General features: G+C 38.9%; 1 protein-coding gene across 1 annotated transcript; it reads left to right on the top strand.

The window, feature by feature from the left end:
• Positions 1 to 9,385: 9,385 nt before the first annotated feature.
• Positions 9,386 to 12,576, top strand: Scgb3a2 (secretoglobin family 3A member 2). Its single transcript, XM_005324197.4, has 3 exons — positions 9,386 to 9,440; positions 11,836 to 12,038; positions 12,422 to 12,576. The coding sequence occupies exons 1-3, from the start codon at positions 9,386 to 9,388 to the stop codon at positions 12,443 to 12,445; spliced, it is 282 nt and encodes a 93-aa protein (XP_005324254.2). The 3' UTR covers positions 12,446 to 12,576.
• Positions 12,577 to 20,658: the final 8,082 nt, after the last annotated feature.

Here is a 20,658-nt window from a genome sequence, read left to right on the forward strand (position 1 = left end):
GGCAAGAGGATGGGTAGCCATTCTAAGTTTCCTCTTTTGTTTTGCTTCATTTTTGTTTTAAGTTGCCTGTCCCTGGAGATGAGTGAGACGGAAGAAAAACCGCTCACATCTGAGGAAAAACTATTTGCGTCTGAGGAACAGATAGGGAGAAAGGACGGATGCACACGTCAGGAGGATAGAAAGGCTATAATGAATTTTTGTTGTTCCATTTTTATTGGATTCTGTCTCGGTGTTGTTTGGTGTTATCTTGTTATTCTTTGGGGGTACTTTGGATCATCACTGGTAGGGTTGAGGGGAGAATAATAATGATTTTAGGGATTCTGATATGATTGGTGCCCCCTATTATTAGTGCTGCATTCTAAGTGCCAGGGCTTGTATTTTGTTCTGTCTTTCCTAAACACTTTCAACAATTGTTGATGATATCTTGAAGTTCTGTAGTTGGCACTCATGAATTGGGGAACATAGGGAGGACTGAAGGTTAGTGTGGCCTAGGCGCACCAGAATGTATGTCTGTTTCCTAAGGGGTCTGGCCTGACAGGATGATTGCGATGGTGCCCCATGGTACTACTAAATATTTAGGGGATGCTGTTAACATCTCTGAGGATTAGAGTCTTCAAGGTCTTCCAGATCCACCAGCCAAGGTGACTACTCTGTCCTCACTTTGCATGGCTCATCCCCCAATATCACAAAATTCTGAATACAAGTTTCTAATACATTTGAGATAGTGTTTCTCTTTGCTGACTTATCACCTCAGAGGTAAAACACAAAATTAGAAAACAGTCTGCCTTTACCATCTCCCCTCCTTTTAAAAAACTTTGAAATTCATTATTTTTCTCTAGCATAAGACCTGAAACACAGAAGATAACCACTCATCTATTGCTAGATTTTTGTCCTTTGTTTTGTTCTGTAGACAAACTGTAGTGCAATATCTGATCTGGTCACAAGAGGGAGCATTTGCACCACTTTTAACAGTGATTCTTGTAGAAGAAGTTTCACAAACCCTCATAGTTTCCCATAGTTTAGACTTCTTATTATACTCCAAAAGAAATAAAATGAAGCTGGAGCCATGTCGGGCTTAATCTAATCCCGGTTTTCAATCCTAAAGTTCCAGACAGCAGAACGTGTAACAATGTCACTCTAAAATATTGGTGAGGCATTGTGAATTATTTTAAGTATTCAAAATGAGATGCATTATATTTTAAATATTTTAGTTGGTGGTGAAGATTGAGTAACTTTGCTTTGGGTATAAATTATTATGGTTTCACTTATTTGATAGTCAAGACCTTAAAAAATCAAGACCCAAAAGGGAAACTAATTTGTGTGTCAACATTAATGAACTGGAGACTTGTTTGTTGGTAAAGTCCTAGAAATGGTAAGTAAGGAACTTTATTTACTTTAAAGTACTTCGTTGCAACATTGAGTGCTTTTTCTTGAATTAATTCTCAGACTTAGAAGGCCTTTGGAGTCACACCATGACACAATTTGGAAAGGGTAATGAAATGCCCATCCTCTCTCTACTACTTCACGAACATTTTCTGTAGTAAATCTGAAATTGCTAACTTTTGTTTGTGGGCTTCAATGTGGAATAACTAAATATACTCTGTTATCACTTCTGATCACATTTCAAAAACTTGTCAAATCCTGGTCTGTTCTTAATTTTATTGTGATTACTCTCCAAATATTTGAACATTATCTTAAGGGTTCCTTATTCATTTTATCTGCAAGCCAATGTTTCCAAGTTTATTAACTGTGTCTCATATGATCTTACAAAAACCTGGACACCCTTCTTGATATGGGTTTGTGTGGATTAAATGTGTCTGTCTACACACTCTTTGTAATTCCTCCCACTAAGGAGTGGAGTCTACTTCTTCTCCTCTCAGATCTGGGTTGGTCTTATGGCTTTATTTGAGTAATTGAATGTGGCAGATGACGTGCTGTGTGTCACGAGGCTAAGCTTTAGGGGATCCACAGTTTGAATTTTAATATCTTGGAATGTAATTTCTTATAATTCATGGGCTACCGAGGCTCCTTGCAGACAGCTCCGGCCAAGTGTCTGCCAAAGCCAACTACAGATGCCAGTGTTTTGATTTTCCAGTTTTTTTGGTACCCCAGTTAGCATCAATCAATAAAGCAGTTGAGGCATATAGTCATTTTAAAGAATCAGGAGAAATAATAAGCTGTTCTTGTTTCAAGCCTTTAAATTTTAGAGGATTTCAAAATTCAGCATTTAGAGAGGTCCAGTTTGCAAATAGTTTAGAAGTGTTGGGTTCATTTCAAAGTAGGATGCATTGACTATAATTAATGTGTAAAATGAGATTTCTGAAATTTTAATGCTAGATTCACATAATTACAGTAGAGTTTTACAAGTGTTGTGTGTGTGTGTGTGTGTGTGTGCATGTATGAGATTGAATTTTTAGATTTTTAAAAAAATTTAAAAAAAAATTTTTTTTAAATCTAAAATTTAAAAATGCACATTATTTACACAGAATGATTGGTTTCATTGTTACATATTTGTTTTCTCAATTAATTAATTAATTAATTTAGGTATTTATGACAGGAGAATGCATTTTGATTCACTGTTCAAAAATTGCAGCACAACTTTTCATTTCTCTGGTTGTACATAATGTGTCAACACACCATATGTACAGTCATACATATGTAGTAATGATTTCCATCTCATTCCACCATCTTTCCTGCCACCATGCACCCTTCCCAGCCCTCCCTCCCCTTTGCCCCATCAAAGCTCCTCCATTTTTCCCATGCCCCCACCCCCCGCCATTATGGATCAGCATCCACTTAAAAGAGAGAACATTTGGCCTTTGTTTTGGGAGGATTGGCTTACTTCACTTAGCATGATATTCTCTAAATCCATCCATTTACCTGCAAATGCCATAATTTTATTATCTTTTAATAGGGAGTAATATTCCATTGTGCATATATATCACATTTTCTTTATCCATTTATCTATTGAAGGGCATCTAGGTTGGTTCCACAGTTTAACTATTGTGAATTGAGCTGATATAAACATTGATGTGGCTGTATCACTATAGTATGCTGATTTTAAGTCCATTGGGTATAGACCAAGGAGTGGAATAGCTAGATCAAATGGTGGTTCCATTCCAAGTTCTTCAAGGAATCTCCATAATGCTGTCTAGATTGGTAGCACCAATTTGCAGTCCCACCAGCAATGCAGGAGTGTGCCTTTCCCCCAATATTCTCATCAACATTTGTTAATACATTTTCTTATTTGTTCATAAAAAACATAATTTGATCAATTCCCTCCCTAAAACCTCCTGTACCCTTTTTTTCTCCCTCTCTCTCTGATTACCTTCCACTACCTATCTGGTCTCCCTTAACTCTGTGTTTTTATAACCTGTGGTATTTGAAATGATTGTGAGACTGGAATTGTATTTTTTTTATGTTGCCTTTAAAAGAAAGACTATAAAAATTAGGTTTGTGTTCCTCAGTTTTATGTTCTGGCAATCAAGAAATAAATCCTGACATTTTCTAGACGTGATGGAATGACAATCATGATTTTATTAGTATAATAACCATAAAATGAGGTTTTTGTACATATCTCATGTCAATTAAACCACACAATAGTAGGCATTAAGGATCCTTTAGTACACACTAACCTACTTGTGATTGATAGCTCAGTAATCTGCAATTTATTCTCCAATTATTCTGGAGGAAAATGCTCTTTGTACTATGAATTTTTCTGTAAGTCTGAAATTGTTTCAAATTAAAAGCCTCATACAAAATGATTTGTGCACTGGATATAGTGATTATCCATTCTCTCCTTCAATTCTGTGTGTAAGCCAAAGAAATATAAAATCATTTTTTAAAAAGTTAGAAATTAAACTTCCCCAAAATCAGTCAAAATTGAATAACTGAAAAGTAGTGTTCATGAACTTGCTGGTGATGGTAGCTGCTGAGGTTGAGGTTATGGTTGGGAAACTAGAAGTGGACACAGAGAAGGGGGTAATAACAACAACATCTGATGTGCTGAGAGTCTGTTCTGAGGTACTAATTTTTGTAAGCATCTGTGGATGTGAACTCACTTCCTCATGGCTGAAATAGTTGTATAAAATAGGAGTATAAAATATCCTGACTGTAAAATAGTTGGTGAAACTAAGACCCAGAGAGGTAGAGGAACTTCTCCAGTGGATGACCCAGCCACACATTCAGACAGGCTGGCTCCAGGACCTCTGCCCTCAACCCATGGACTAAGAACAGGCCCTCAAGGCTTGAAGAGCAGCCTTAGTGCTGGCCAGCTTAGGGAAGCTAAGAGAGATGAGCAAATGTCAGGATTGCCAGAAACCCAGAGCCAACCTTGACCCTGTTCCTGGTGTCAAAAACAACAACAATAAAAAAAAAAAATCATAGTGAGTGTAAACATTTAGAAAGGGGAAGTGATTTATGGCCAAGGCAGTAATTGAGGTCCTATAACTTGGCAAAGTGCACATGAACTTTTGATGTTCTTTGAGTGGCACCTGTATGATGAATGTGCAGTTTGTTGTTGAGGGGCGTAGAGCTCACACATCCAAGAAAGACTGGGCCAAGGCCAAAGCTTGTTTCTAAAGATAAATTTTATGATTCTCTCCTCCCTCTTAGATAGGCTTATATTGGGGCCATTTTAGACCATTACAATAGCAGCAAATAGAAGGGAAAAGAGAATAAAGGCTTCTTTGACAATTCCAGTGTGACTGACCAAAGACTGTCTCCTTTTCAGCCAGAAGAAAAGTGTCAGATGAACTCTCAGGCCCATTCTTTTCTCTTTCCTGTCCAGTGTCTTATATATGTATTCAGTTGGCATTTTTATAAATGTTATTTTCTTCAGAGAGAGATAAAAAATGACACATTGACTTGGTTCTAACACTTTTCTTTGATATATTTAAAGGAGGCAATAGTAAGGCCCATTTGTGTTACTGCTATAATCCCAGAATCAACTGAGCTGGGAAAACCAGAGATTCCCAGTAAGTACTTGTTGACCAGTTAGGTGAATTTCCATTCTGATTATAGATTTAATTTCTACAAAGGTTGCATGTGGAAAGCACATCCAAATTAATTGGAAAACACTGACATTCGTTTCCTTTGGTTCCCATTTGTCTTCAATGAATTAATTATTTAACAAGTGCTTGTTGGAAATGCATCTCAATTAATTAGAGGTAGTAAGTTCGAATCAGAAAAGAAAGAAGTCAAATTCTGGCTGCAATATTTATTACCTATGTGACTTTTACAATGAACTCAGGGCTTCCAGGATCAGGTTTCTCATTATTAAAATGGGATGAAAATTCTTATCATCAGAGGTTTTGTAAGACTAAAGTAATAACATACACAATGTGTAGCACCTGGCTCTGAGGAATGATTCCTAACAATATGGTCAATGGTGTGGAGCTGTGTTAGGATCCAGACAAGCCCCTCAAGATGTTTGCAAATCAATGCTTGGAAAGAAGATGCTGACGTGGATAATTATGCTGCAAAGAAAGGCTTAGCAATATTGCAACCAAGACACACACCAAAAGATTAGATGGCTGTTTTTAAAATATACATTGTATAATGATTCTTGCCAACAGATCAGGAGACGGCAGCCATTGTAAAGATGTTCAACACAGGCACCAATCCTCACACAGTGAGCACACCACACCACAGGGAGGGTTCAGCCAGGAGGCAGAGAGATTGGAGAAGATGTGGGCAGGAGTCCTGATGGTGGTTTCCAAGAGAAGGAACAGAGGAGATAGGGTAAGGAGGTTAAAGACTGATGATTTTGAAAAATTTCAGTGGGCTTTGAGTTCTAGGGTCACCTCTGTTAATTCCTCTTCTTGGGGTGAGTAAAGCAGAGAGGAATAGAGGCCGAGAGTACTATAGAGCATAGTAACGGTTCTGGGGCTGGGCTCTGGGCTGGTTGGTTTGTACATGAAAGGCACACTCATGGGTGGGTTGTTGCCATCTTTAGGAATTTTTATTTAATCACTTGGTGTGATTTTGACTTTCTAGCTGGAATCTGAACTGATTCGGCACCATAAAATATTATAAAGCTTTCAATTAAGTAGATCTTTCAGTTTTTAAATATGGACCTCTAAGTGTCAAATGAAGTATCTTTGAGGAGCAAGGCCAAGACCCATCCAGAAGAAATACAGCATCACACACAGAGAAAGTTTCTCCCTTCTAACCTCTGAAAACTTTGGTACTTTCTGGCTAGAAATTACCCTGGGAGGGGCATTCTCCTCAGGGCCAGCAAGGATCCAAGAGGTCTAAGTATAAAAAATATGGAGCAAAAAGACATGATTCAGGTAATGGTCTGGAACATAGGAGACGCAGAAGTGGCCAAGTCCAAGTCTTCTCAGGTCCAAAGGTGCTCAACCCACAGGTCCTACCACTGCACCGTAACACCTACCACGGGTTATTCAGTGTGCTTGTTTACTTGCTTATTGTCTGTTTATGTCATTAAATTACCAGCTCCAAGAAGGCAGCAAATTTGCATGTCCGATATGGTGCTCTAGTTCTAACTCCTGGCATAGTGTTCGGCACACACAGACATTCAGTCAGTACACATTTGTTGAATAACTGAGTACCAACAACAGTGCTGGATGGATGTTTGTGTGATCTGAGGGTGTCCATACTCACCTTTGTTCACACATGTGTAAGTGTGTGGATACCTGTGGGTATTTTGAGTGTGTGTGCATTTTGAGTGAAGTAACCACCAGCAGTCTATTTGCATAGAGGTCTATGGAGCCTCCTGGGAAAGAACTCGCCCTCCAGGAGCAACAGAGAAACTTGAGACCGTGTAAACTGCTCAGAGGTCAGAAGGGAGAAGCAATTCTCTGTGTGTAATGCTGTATTTCTCTTGGTCCTTCTCCTCATGGATTCACAATTTAGCACTCATGAGACAGAAATCTATGTTCAAAAACTGAAAGATCTACTTTAATTGAAAGTGGTATTATATTTTGTGATGCTGAATCAGTTCGGAGTCCAGCCAGAAAGTCAAAACCATTCCAAGTAACCAAAGAGAAAGAAGATAATATGGAAGAGAATTTACAGGGTGTTAAGAGTACAGTTAAAGTGACCAAAGGGGAGAGAAGTTGGCCCCAAGAAATGTGGAAAGATTCTACTGCTTCCAGACCAGTATAGCATTTAACTCCTGCTCCTCTTGCAGGAGGAGGGCACCCAGGAGCTGGGGTTCTGCAGTAGAAACTGAATAATTGTAGTCTGCTGTCTGCTGGCATAGAGGAAACACAGAGGAAGGTGCTGGAGGCTTGGAGAAAGTGCAGTAATTCCCCAGGATGTTTCCTGAGTGACAGAGAGAGAGAGAGAGAGAGAGAGAGAGAGAGAGAGAGAGAGAGAGAGAGAGAGAGAGAGAGAGAGAGATACACCTGGCCTTTCCCTTTCTCTTTGCCTCCAATCTTCTACCAGTCGACCAGTGCCTTCCACCAGCTGAAGTTCATTCCAGCAGGGAAGCTGGGAATTACAATTTGGAAAATGCTGCTTTCTTTTCCTTTCCTTTCCTCCCTCCCTCCTATCCTTTCTTCCTTCCTTTGTTCTATTTATTTCCTCTTTTGATAAGGTCATGCTAAGTTTGCCTAAGCTGGTCTCAAATTTGTGAGCTCAAGTGATCCTTCTACCTCAGACTCAAAGGTGCTGGCATTAGTCATTCACCATCGGGCCCAGTAGGAAAACTCCACTTTCTGTGATACAGAGGAGGGTAGGGAAGTCCAGGGGGAAAGCGAATGAGCAGATGGCAGCCCTGACAAGGGCAGTGCTGGTTTAGTGTACCAGAGTCAGGGATGGCATCAAGTTTTCTACCATTTCACCACATGACCTGGGCCTTTGGAGAGCTGGCACATCTACCTCACTGACATAGCTGGGATAGGCCAGAGAGAGCAGTATCTGGCAGAGAAAATCAGTGGGTATTTCAGGATTGAGTATGCATCACAGTAATCCATGGTCTCTTTCATGCAATGTATAAAGCATCATAAAGTTAAATAAATGGCAGTTTCAATTTATAACTCATAGGAATTAATAACAGGTGACATTAAACATTAACCTTGGTTTGGTGCAGCTACATGCTCATCTGTATAATTTTATTAAATCCTAATAATAATATATGCCCTCAGATGGGGGTAAGTTAGATTCCAACTTCTAAGCTTATACATTAAGAGACTAACACTATAGTGTGCCTCCTCAAAATTTTCTGGGTTCCTCTCTATTTTGGGGGATGGCTGGAGCCAACAGGGCCACTTAGCCAAGGGGTTCTGAACTGGTGCTTGGGACCACCTGAGCTCTGTTTTCTGTTTTTTCCTTTAACATATCGTCTTCCCCTCTTCCTTGTGTTTAAGCTCAACAAGATTCCCAAAGAAGTACATGTGCTTACTTACAGATGAAGTCATCCTGGGATCCCATGCAGTACCTAGTTCCAGAGGTCAGAAGGGAGAAGCAATTCTCTGTGTGTAATTAGGAAACAGACTACTCCCACAGCCACTGGTGTAAATATGTCTGTGTACACACACACACACACACACACACACACACACACACACACATGTATGATTGCATAGGATTAGACTGCCTGAATGCTCCCAAAATGCATATCTTGGGTGACTCATATAATTTGTTTAGGCAGGGTCTAGCCCAAACCCATTTTTTTCCAGGTTCGTACATCTCAGATTTTAAATGTCTAATCCAGTGTGATACAAATGACAAAAACAGAGTCCTAGGTTTGCAAAAAGGCAGTTTGATTTTTAGATCCCAAGCCTATTGTTCTGTGTGAGCACATTGAGAAGAAACACCCTGAAGATTCCCCAGCTAATCAGAGGATACTAGAAAGATCAGGGATCTGGTGATGTTGGTATAGTAGATGTGTGATGTGGATGAACTGATGAATTCCAGAGAAACAACAAAAATGTCATTAAGCTGACTTTGTAATGGGGCCAAGGTGGCCTCCTGATTGCTTCCACAGCAAGGAAGCAGGTAATGGGATTCTCTAAACTTTAAATGCCTAGAAAAAATGGAGGAATATGTAGAGATCTGGAAGAAAACACTTCTTTCACGTTCTTCCTGTAGAAGGAGCCTCAGGGTTCTTTGCTTTCCATTATGACCTCTGCACAAGGGCTCTCGAAAGAGGTACTTGAGTACTTTCATTTAGGGCTTTGTTTCTCGTGGGAACAGGAGGGAGAGGGGAAACCATGCAATTTGTTTAGTGAGGAAACATGACCTTCCTGCTCTTCTTTGGTGGAGTGGGTCAAATGGCAGTGACTGAAATTCAGGTCTTCAGTGGATGCATAAATACATGTGTGTGCAAAAGCAGGCATCCCACTGTGTATGGAAAGGAAAATCACTCTTGATTAGTGGAATTCTGAACTCCAGGAGATCATCATAGATAGCTGCCATGAAGCTGGTAACCATCTTTCTGCTGGTGACCATCAGCCTTTGTAGTTACCCTGGTAAGTAGTCTGGAACATAGGATATGTCTGTACTAATCTGTTAATTAGAACACAACTAGTAAGCCTGGATCACTGAGAGTGGAATGTGGTGGAAGGAGTTTTAGAATCACAGAAAATGGTCATGTTGGAAGATTTCACAGTTCCTCCATCATTCAAGCTCTAACCCAATATAGGCATTACCCCTAGTGCATCCTGCATAGGAAATTAGCCAACTCCCACTGAGCACCAACATAGCACTTTTCACCATGGAACACTAGTCACCATTAGTTTTCCTTAATATTGAGTCAATATCTTAATATTGAATCAACTTTTTTTTCCCTATCTGCTTTTAAAACTATGTGAAATCATTCTTGCTGTCATCTTAATTAGCTATTTGCAAGGATGGCTCTCCTGAACAGCTTCATTTATCTGCTCACCCATTCAACACATATTTATTGAGGGACAACAAAATTTTGGCACTGAATAAGCACTGGAAGACTCAAGCATGAACTAGACATGAAGATTATTCTAAAGGTTCTGATAGTCTGGCAGGGTATACAGACCTTTTACAGAAGTTACAAAAATACTGCACTACTGTGAATGCTAAATGAGAGAGATGGATGGAGGTGGGTGTACTGAGAAGTGAATATTTTAGTTTCCAAGTATGGGTACAAAATCTGACTTCCTGGAGGACAATAGGAACTGATCCATTCATTCTGGAAGGAATCATTTTTACTCTCAGGAAGATATATGTAGGTGTATCAGAAAAGGCTTCATGATGGTCAATTTTTATTGAGAGAATAGAAAGCTTTGAAGATGTTCCCCTGGGAAGATGTAAACACATACAGAAAAATAATTCACCAAAATGTCTAAAATAAGAAGTGTGATGATTAATCATGAGATACCAGGGGCGGTGTCCACTTATGCTGGCAATTTTATTGAATTTTTAGAGGAATTTATTACTTTACCAGTTTCAAATATTTTGTTGTTCTTTCATGTCCAAGGGCAAATATTATGGGCAAGTGTAGCATCAGAAAGGGGAATGGGGGAAATAAATAGCTCTCATTGGGGAGAATTTGGGAAGGAAAATATATGATAGAAGATGAAGGCAGAGTGTATGCACAGCCTCCCTTTTTATAATTTTAATGAAGAAATAAATTTAGCCAGCAGGAAGATGCATATTCTTATTTGTATGCTCATGCACATGAGTACATTTATAAATGTGCATATTTTTGTAAAAAAATATACATGGTGCTTATTTTTACGGTCTCTATTCTTTTCCTCTCATTCATCTTCTTTGCAAAAGTTGTCTTCCTAAAGTCAAAGATGTAGAGTGCAGTCATCCCAGGTGAAAGTCTTGATAGTCCTTTGTTGTTATTTAAAAAAATCTGACTTCACTCAAGTTTTGCAGTCCCGCTCCTTTATCTTCCACCGCAGCCCACTGGAGTTCTGCACCCCAGCCTCTCTGGGCAGAAGGCTCACCATTCTGTGTGTGGACTTTCATCTTACCATCTCAGTGCATTTGTTGACCTTGTTCCTAAAATACCTCTCCTTTTCTTTACCTTGTTGTCCTCAAGACATGGCTCTAACACTTCTTCTGATAAGTTTTCTGCAACATTCTTCCACATTAGAATTATTCCCTTGCTTTATGTTTCCAGAGCATTGTCCATAGTGTTAGCATACCACATGCCACCTTATGGCATGCATAGATCCTGATGCTCCATTAGACTGTGTTAGCTTTCTGAGTGGATCATCTCTGTCCTATTTGTTGATGTGTCTGCCCCAGCTGTTATGTTGTAGCATTGAGTTGAATTGGGTGGAAGAACTTTTGGGGCTGTGATTTGCTCCTCTTTTCCTTGAGTGGAGATTCATTATGCCATCTCCTCTTTGGCCTGAAACCTGTGAACTATGGACACAGCCACGTACAGAAATACCTTGCTGTCCACTTACGGACCAGTATCTACTGAGTGCTTGCTGCATTCCAAGGTCAGGTCTAGGCCTGGGATATAGTAATAAACAAAACATTAGTTCTTGTTCTCATGGAGCCTACATTCTAATAAAGATTCTATAAAGCCTATACAAATGACAAATAAAGATTTAATAGTTCAAGTAACAATTAGAAAAAGCAAAGGAGGATGGTAGGTGGTGCTGTTTTAGATAAAGTGGCCATTCCAGGCTTCTCTGAGGAGGTAACATTTGAAAAGAATCCAAATAGCATGAAGAAGAAAGACTTGCATTTATCAGGGGAAAGAATATTCTGAGGAAATGGAACAGCAAGCATAGAGATCCAGAGAGACTTTTCCCTGGGAAATCAAGATGAGTGTCTCTGAGACGAGCTATTGATGGGCGGATGGAAGCAGTGAGGTCATAGCTGGGGGCTGATGTGCCTGCTTCACCTGTTTCTTTTGCTCTGCAGCTGCTGCCTTTCTCATCAACAGTGTGCCCCTTCCTGTTGACAAAGTGTTACCTTTGCCTCTGGACAATGTTCTTTCCTTCATGGATCCATTAAAGATGCTTCTGAAAACTCTGGGCATTTCTGTGGAGCACCTTGTAGAAGGGCTGAGGAAGTGTGTGAATGAACTGGGACCGGAAGCTTCTGAAGCTGTGAAGAAACTGCTGGTAACTGCAACTAGGGGGGCAGCTGCACTTGCCATGGGGAGGGCTTGGGCTCTCTCAATGCCCACCCCACCCTGTTCTCAACTGTAGATGTGCACTTCTCCCTTACTGATTATATTTGTGAAATTTGTATTTCCTGGAATCTCAAGGAAGGTGTAATTTCTACAAGTATAGATAGGGTTTTTGAGTGGCAGAGAACTGTTTTCCAGTTGTGGAGTCATTGTTCACCCCCTCTGGGATTTGGAATGGGATGTAACCACGCTGAGCCTTTGTTTCCACATCAGAAAAATGGTGGCCAAACGGGAGAGTGAATGTGGCAATTTTTATAAATGGGCTAATTACATGTAAGCTGCTCTTATTTTTATTGTTGTTCTTCTGCCTTTCAGGAGGCCCTATCTCACTTGGTGTGATATCAGGATAAAGAGAGAGAAGATAGAAGTGGAAGGAGTTTGGCGTGCCCATCCTCCCTAGATGAAACACATTCTACCCTGTTAAAAGCTAAATGTCCTAATGTGTAGTGACTGTTGAAAAGAATGAATAAAGCAATGAATAGATTTTCAGTTTGTCCTACTTTTATTTTGGGTACCTAGCTGGTAATTTCCCCCTTATACCACAGACTGTAGGCAGTCTATTTTTACACAGCCCTCCATGATCTAGCTCTTGCTCACATGTGCCATCAATAATCCTTTCTCTATATGTGTTCCCAGCTCTAGCCACCCTGAATTCAGAGCTAAGTTCATTTTTTACTAAAACCCTTCAATCTTAATGAAAACTAAAGTTTCTTTCTACCTAAAGTATTTGCCGCTTTCTGCCTTCAGACCTTGGTCTGTGCCAATCTTGGGACCGTTTGCCCTCAGATCCATCCCATGTCCTTGTGTTGGGGAAGTAAGGGGTTATGTTGTCCATCACTGTAAGTTGTGTTTCTTATGCTCACAGGTAAGCTGATTGATGATTTACATCTTTGTAGTAGTATAAAGGTAATACATATTTAGTAGAAACAATACTTTGATTTTTTATTTTTAATCATTTCCTGGGCTAGTGATAACGTGGAACGAAACTCTTTAGAGGCACGGAGCTGTGGGAGAAAACCACTGTCCCCAGTCACACAATCACAAGTTAAATAACCAACATTCAGTGTACTGGGCATTTCTGTGGAGACTGGGAAGTCTAGTGGGGAATGAGAAACCACTGTGTGACCCCCTCTGCCTTTCTTCTGGGGAAGTGTCTAGAAGTGGCTACACCCTTTCTGACTCCAGGTTCTGATGGATAGCTCTGCAGTGGGTCTAACTTTTGCCAGGTAGCTCCACCTTTGAGCTCTGGTTACACTGCATCTTTTCTTTCTCACTTTCTCCAACCAGGGTTGGTAGTGGCTTCCTGTAGTTGTCCATTTCTGGCTACTTCACATTCACCTAGTTGATTCTTTAGATCTTCTAACATTTATTCAATCAACTCTTTGCAATACATTCCTTTTGTTCTAAGTACTTACAATAATTCTGTTTTGTGGTTGGATCCTGACCAATACAACATTAGATCCTATCTTCTCTGTGAATGTTATCTTGATTTCCTGACATTTCTTGACCCCTATTTATTTAAGTTAAGATAACAGATATTCATCAACTTATAAAGAATGCATCTTGATAAACCCATCATAAATTGAAAATGCCCTATGTTAAAAATTCACTTAATGTACACAACCTACCCAACACCATAGCTTAGCAACCTAGTACACTGAATGTTGGTTATGGTTATTTAACTTGTGATTGTGTGACTGGGGACAGTGGTTTTCTCCCACAGCTCCGTGCCTCTAAAGAGTTTCGTTTCACGTTATCACTAGCCCAGGAAATGATTAAAAATAAAAAATCAAAGTATTGTTTCTACTAAATATTATTACCTTTATATTATTACAAAGGTGTAAATCATCAAAACCTAGCAAGGGTCTGTTGTACCTTTGTTTATTTTCTCATTCTTTCTGCATCTATAATCATATATTTATTAGGTTGCCCAGAAGTAATGATTCCTAAGCCCAAATCTCAATGGCATATCTTCATACTTTAGTTTTTCCTCATACTGTATGGTCATCATTGGTTAGCTATAACTTTGCTCCATGGTGTCTGAACTCTGTAACTAAAACTCATAGAATAATTTTATCTCTAGAGTTTCTGATTATCCTGGTCACAGGGAAACAGAACTTGGGGAAATGGAGGCTTAAACTCTTAGAGCTTCTTCTTGGAAGTGATGTACATCACTCCCGGTGCTGCTTTCATGGACCAAAGCAAGTCATATGGCCATATATGCCTGATTTAGGAAGTGGATGTATGATTCTCCTAAAGGAATTAAACATATAAAATATGCATTATGTGCTTTGCCACATTAATTGACCCCTTCAAAGTAATTGTCACCTGAGATGACTCCATTCTACTTAGGGTTTTCTGTTCTGGTGAATTATGTGTCATCCTTTCTCCCACATCAACTTTTCTTCTGTTTTACTATGACTTTTCAATTTCTTTAAATGTCCCTTATCCTGACTTCCCCTGAATGTTTTTGCCTCCAAAGATTCTAAACTTTACTATTTTTTCTTTTTATTTTATATTTAACCTTTGTTGGGAGATCTTCCATGGGTGCCAATATAATCTCCATGTTAAAAACTCCAGAATCTATAGCTAGTCTACATCTCCGTTTGGAGGAGGAGAGATTTACTTACCTATGAGACAACCCTAAGGGATGCCCTTTTTAATCTTTAATTCAAGATATCTTTACGTAAACTCATTGTCTTTCTTTCAAAATATGCTTCAATGTTTAGTTTCCTTTCTCAATTTATATAGCACAATCATTCTCAAGGTTTCCTGATAAACCTGGGAATTACCCTAAGTAATTTCTCCTAAGAACCTTCCCTTCTAATTGGTAAATAAACTGCTAATTATGAACCATTTTCACATCTATTTTATACATCTTTCATTATCACTACTATGATTGCTCCTCTTAAACCCTTGTCACAGCTCACTGGACCACTGTATTAATCTTCCAATGATCTCTGTGTTCCCAAAGAGTCCCTTCCAAACTAGGATCTTCATAGCACCAGAAGTGTTTTCCTTAGACATAAGAATCATCCTTCAAATTCTTCAGTAGTTTTTCAATGTTGATTGAGAAGGAAAAATCAGAAACTCTTTAATCAACAGACATAGTCATAACTGAGATTTAGACGCACTTGCATATTTATTTTCACATTTTTTTTGCTATACCAGTGGTTAGTTTTATATTTTTATCAAGAAGTTGTTTCCCAACTAGATAATAGTAATGACGACAGTTATATAATTTAATGCCTATTTATGTATAAAATAAATTTAAAAAGTAAAAGACTGAATTTTGATTGCAGCATTTCTGCTAATCATTGAGCTCATAGTGATAAACGGTGGACATAATCCATATTCCCACAGATTTTACTATGTATCATCTCAGCCAAATAAAATTCTGGATTGAAGGTACTGAATGGGTGAATATACTCACAATGAGAAGAACTTGGATTCTTCAAAGAATTAAAGCCTCATCGTTGGCTGAAGTCCTGTGAGCAGGAGCAGAGGGACATGAGCTGAGGTAGGACAGGTAGGGAGGTGAAACCATGTACTGGATGTCACGGTCATGGATCCTGATTTTATCCTAGGAGCCCAGGAAAGCTGTGAGCAGTTTTGATCCCCATCTCCCTGAATGTAACTACCAGGCATCTTCTTGCATGAGTCAGCCTTCTAGGAGTCATTGTTAATAATTCCCTCTCTCTGACATGTCATACCTAACTCACCACCATATCTCACCAAGCTGGCCTTCTGAGTCTCTTGATTCCTCCTGCATCACACCATTGCCCTGACACCCCTTCATCCAAGTCTCTCTCATCTCTTGCAGGAACTTCCAAGTCAGCTCTCTGCTTTACCCTGGTCTCTTTAGTCTGATTGGCACAGCAGGCAAATCCTCTGTTCAAAATGCAACAATGATCATGTTCATTCTATTGCTTAGCACACGTTGGTGACTTTCCACTATTCCTGGGTTTAAGAATAAAATCCTAAACATGACCTCTGATGTCCTGTAAGATTCATTTTCCTCCCTGACTCTCATTTGTCCTTGCTTACCTCCCAGCTATCTTGTCCCCCTTTCATTGTTAGAGCACAGGATATCTGGCATAATACTTTTGTAAATGCCACTCAACTATAAATGCCTCATCTTCTTCATTTTCTTCTTCTGAACTTTTCCCTATTTATTCTTCTTGTCATTTTCCCCCCAAATCTCAAGTATCTCCTATCCAAGTGAGATACATTTGTAATAGGTTCTAAGAGAGCCTTCTTTTTTTCATTCTGAACATCTCTCAAAACATAATTACATGTTTATGTATAATTATTTGATTATTATTTTTGTCTCCCACTTTTTCACTTTACTAGAACAATAAGCTTAGTTCCCATGTATATTTTTGTCTCCCTATCTACTTTTTCCATGTCTGACCACCACTATGGCTGATCATAACATTCCATACCTACTTAAAACCAAGCAAAGGGTGGAGTTTTAACTTTAAAAACTACACAGGCATTTTGGACAACACATTCTTGGCAATGGAACCTGGACAACATCTATTAAACATAGTAGGGAAAATTCTCACTTTGCATTATAAAAAGGATGGCCAGATATCAATTGCAAAAAAACGAGTGCAACTTTTTTTAATTTTAATTTGTTATGTATGACAGCAGAAATCATTACAATTCATATTACACATACAGAGCACATTTTTTCATATCTCTGTACACAAAGTAGAATCACACCATTCATATCTTCATACATGTCATGTATGGTCATGATGGCCATTCCATTTGACCAAATGCCAAATATTTTCTCTAATTTAAGGATGCTGATTCATAATGGGGGATGGATGAGGGGGAAATGGGAGGATTGGATGAACTCTAGATAAGACTGCAATTTTTAACAAACCATTTAAACTATTTTCTTAAAGAGATTTTTCTCCAGTGTCACAGATCTTGAATTAGTCATCTGGAATCAGAGTTCCTGGTCAGTTATCTGAAAGCAATTCTTCTCATAATTGATGAACTCGGCTTCCACTTTGGGAAGAACCTTGGTGTTGGTGGTTTTGAGTCTTTTCCATTCTGTTTTGATTTTTATGCAGTTTTGGCTGGAGTATCTTGTATAGAATTCTTCACTGGAGCATGTTCTCAGGTTCCTTATTATCAAAATCATCATCTTCCTCATTACCATTTTTTTTTTTACTTTTGAACACACAATATCTTTATTCACTTATTTTTATGTGATGCTGAGGATCAAACCCAGTGCCTCACACATGCAAGGCAATTGCTTTATCACTGAGACCCAGCCCCAGCCCCTCGTCACCATCTTTATCAGCAGCAAGTTTTCCTTTTTTTCTGGGGAATCCTGCTACCACTTCCAGAGGCAGATGACTTTCCAGATACACTTAAGGGTTTTACATCCACCTCCTCTTCATCTTCTGATCTGCATCTCCTCCATAGCTACTAATTGCTATCCATTAAAATGCACAGGCCTGAACTACATGTCAACCTTGAGATCACATTTCAAAGCTTCCAAAGGAAACTATTGTCTGTGCAGACAGTTTCAAAATTGCCATTGTTTCTTTAATTGGACTGCCTTCATAATTCATTACCTCTGCTTAATGGTGTATAAATTGTTCTTTGCACCAACCCCTAAACTGACTGCTCTTAGTGATAGCTGATGCTCATTTTCATCATTATTCACCTTAAAGTGATAATGTTTGTGGGCCTTTAGCTCACACTTAAACAAATTTGTTTGTGAACTCCAAAAAGGCAGAATACAGTACCTAGCAAAATATAAGGGATATGTTAATATTAAGTATTTTGCAGATTAATGACTAATATAACCTAACATACACTATTTGAATGAACCATCTTCTAGATACTTTGGGAGCTTCCTTTATTTAAGGAAAGGATAGAAGACTGCATTATCCTTAATTTAGATTTCTAGAGCTACATTCCTAACCCATATTGGTAAGCAGATTGCATGGACATTATGAAAAGCCAGAGGTATCCCTGACCTCTCTCCCACTTTGCCTAGAGCTTGAGGTGGATCTGTGATATATTTAGCTTTCTTAAGGTCCTCGGGACCCACATAAGCCAAGGAGACACGTGATATTGTCAAGTGTGAGACAGAGTTGAATTCGGGGTAAGAGACAACACAGTAAGTACTTTAAAATCAGTCTTGTAATTCTAGAAAATGCAGGCTATGATGTCAGAAAGCAAATCAGTTAGTTGTTAACTGTGGATAGAGCAGGGGTTGGTGAGAGGTAGGGATGGACCTCAAGTGGCAAGAGAAATTATTTTTTGTGTTGGGTGGTACTGGGGGTTGAATTTATGTGGCTCAAACACTGAGCCATGTCCCCCAGCCCTTCCTTTTATTTTATTTAGAAAAAGGATCTCACTAAGTTGCTTAGTGCCTCAGTGTTGCTAAGGCTGGTTTTGAACTCCTGATCCTCCTGTCTCAGCATCCTGAGCTGTGCGGATTACCGCATGTGCTACCACTCCCGGCGGCAAGAGAACTTTTGAGGGAATTAATATGTCCATTACCTTGATTGTGAATGGTTTTGTGAGTATATACACATGTCAAAATTCTTAAAATGTATACTTTAAATATATTCAGTTTATTATACCTACCTTTTGTTTTTAATAAAGTTATAATATTACTAATATACTATGACATATAGCTCTAATCCACATTTCCAAGAATTTTTCACAATATTTATGAACATTTTAAAATATGCCCTTTAATCTAGCAATTAAATTTTGAAACTTTTATAAAGTAATAAGAGTGTCAGTGTGTGAGTTTACATGTGGTAAGGATGCTTGTTGCAGTATCCTTTGAAGAGCCGAAAAATAAAAATAATTATGAATTTTCATTAATAGGGAAATGATGAGATCTTAGATTATAGACTATGAGGTAGCTTTTTACCTAAAATGAACACCAGGAGATATTATTAAATATGAAAGGCAAGCTGCAGAGTAAATGACACACTCAATTCCTCTGTACATGTGGGTGTATGTTTGAAAAAATAGTGAGGAGGTTTGAAGGTAGTGTGTTAGACTGGGAGAATGCTAACTTTAAAATCTATCCATGTATTGTCCATGATCTTCATTTTCCCTCCCATTCGATAAGCATATAGGACTTTAATAATTTTTGAAGAGAAATTTTGAAAACTTTATTAGCACATGTTAGAAAGCAGTTCCTCTCCTCTGTAAAACAAATCCAAAAATGTCAAAAAGGAAATTATGCTCCAGGATTGAAAAGTAGTGAACTTAAAACCAAGTGCTTTAGAGTCACACAACCTTGTGTTCAAGTTCAGTGTCCACCATTAGTGAAGCTGGGCGACTTCAGGCAGATTCCTTAAACTTCCATGTTCTTAACTCTTGTTTCGAAAGTGAATTACAATATATAACCCTCTCCCTTGGTGTTGGATTAAATGAGATAACCTTTATGAAGGAAGAAGTGCAAGAAGTGTTCCAGTGATATCCACTCTTCCACATGGTAGGTAGGTTTCCAGGATTGTGGGGACATTGTTGAATGCCCAGCATTGCCATAGTCTGAGCTTTTACATGAATTGCCCTTCTTCCTCCTTCTCCTTGTCTCCAAATCCTTTGTTATCTATCACGTCATGGCTCTAATATTATCTCTAAAAAGTCTTCCCAGATCTGCCAAGCTAACGTGAGTGGCTTTTTGACCTGGTTCTCATCGTGCTATGTCTGTTCCTCTGAGGTACCATATCATGCCTAGTGTCTCACATTGTCTGCATGAAAATTCTGAGCTGCTTGAATTCAAAACCATGGGATATTCAATTTTGCACCTCTGCAACCCTGACATTGATGTCAGGAGGAATAGACAAGGCTGGGGGGATAGGGTAACAGGACACTGGGTATCTTCCTGGGCAGGACACCACAAATAGCATCCATAGATATTTGCTGAAAAACTTAAAAAAGGGCTACTTTTAAATGAGGACCTATGTAACTGGGGTCCATGCCTCTCAAGGAGGAAAAATGCTTGATGGATATTTTGATTGGACTAAAGGCTGCATGAAGAGTTTGTGGGCACCGAATGCCTTAGCCAGGGTTGGGCAGGGGGCTGACTTCCTTAAACTTATTTATCTATATAAACCTCTCGGCAATAGCTACTCTTGCATAAACCTTTCTCTTTGGAAGCTCTGTTTTGTTTCTATTACTCTAATAAATCCTGTTACTTTGTGCTTACCCTTGTGTCCATTACTTTATTTTTCAAATTAATAAGACAAAGAACCCAACCCCATGTTCTGTGCTACAATATTATGTAGGCATTCTATAATTTTCATTACTTCACTTAATGCAGAATATTAAAAAATATTTATTGGAAAGCTACTCCCGGGTAGGCACTGTTCTCATTATTCATTATTGTGCCAGGAATGCCAAGTAAAAGAGTTAAAATTCTTGTTTTCTGTGCCTCATATTCAAGCAATGTAGACAGAAAAAGGAACAAAATAAATCAAATTTTAACACTGTGTTGAAAGATAAAGCCTTCACCAAGAAGGTAATATTTGAGAAAAGACTTACAGAAGTGAGGC

This window comes from Ictidomys tridecemlineatus, chromosome 1 (assembly GCF_052094955.1).
Source record: "Ictidomys tridecemlineatus isolate mIctTri1 chromosome 1, mIctTri1.hap1, whole genome shotgun sequence".
In the NCBI taxonomy this organism is placed as follows: domain Eukaryota; kingdom Metazoa; phylum Chordata; class Mammalia; order Rodentia; family Sciuridae; genus Ictidomys; species Ictidomys tridecemlineatus.

Excerpts from the sequence above, each read along its gene's own strand:
- Scgb3a2 (XM_005324197.4), top strand. The coding sequence starts at position 9,386 with ATGAAGCTGGTAACCATCTTTCTGCTGGTGACCATCAGCCTTTGTAGT. Across the intron at positions 9,441-11,835 it reads CAGCCTTTGTAGTTACCCTG|CTGCTGCCTTTCTCATCAAC; the intron begins GTAAGTAGTCTG and ends TTTGCTCTGCAG. Across the intron at positions 12,039-12,421 it reads AAGCTGTGAAGAAACTGCTG|GAGGCCCTATCTCACTTGGT; the intron begins GTAACTGCAACT and ends TCTGCCTTTCAG.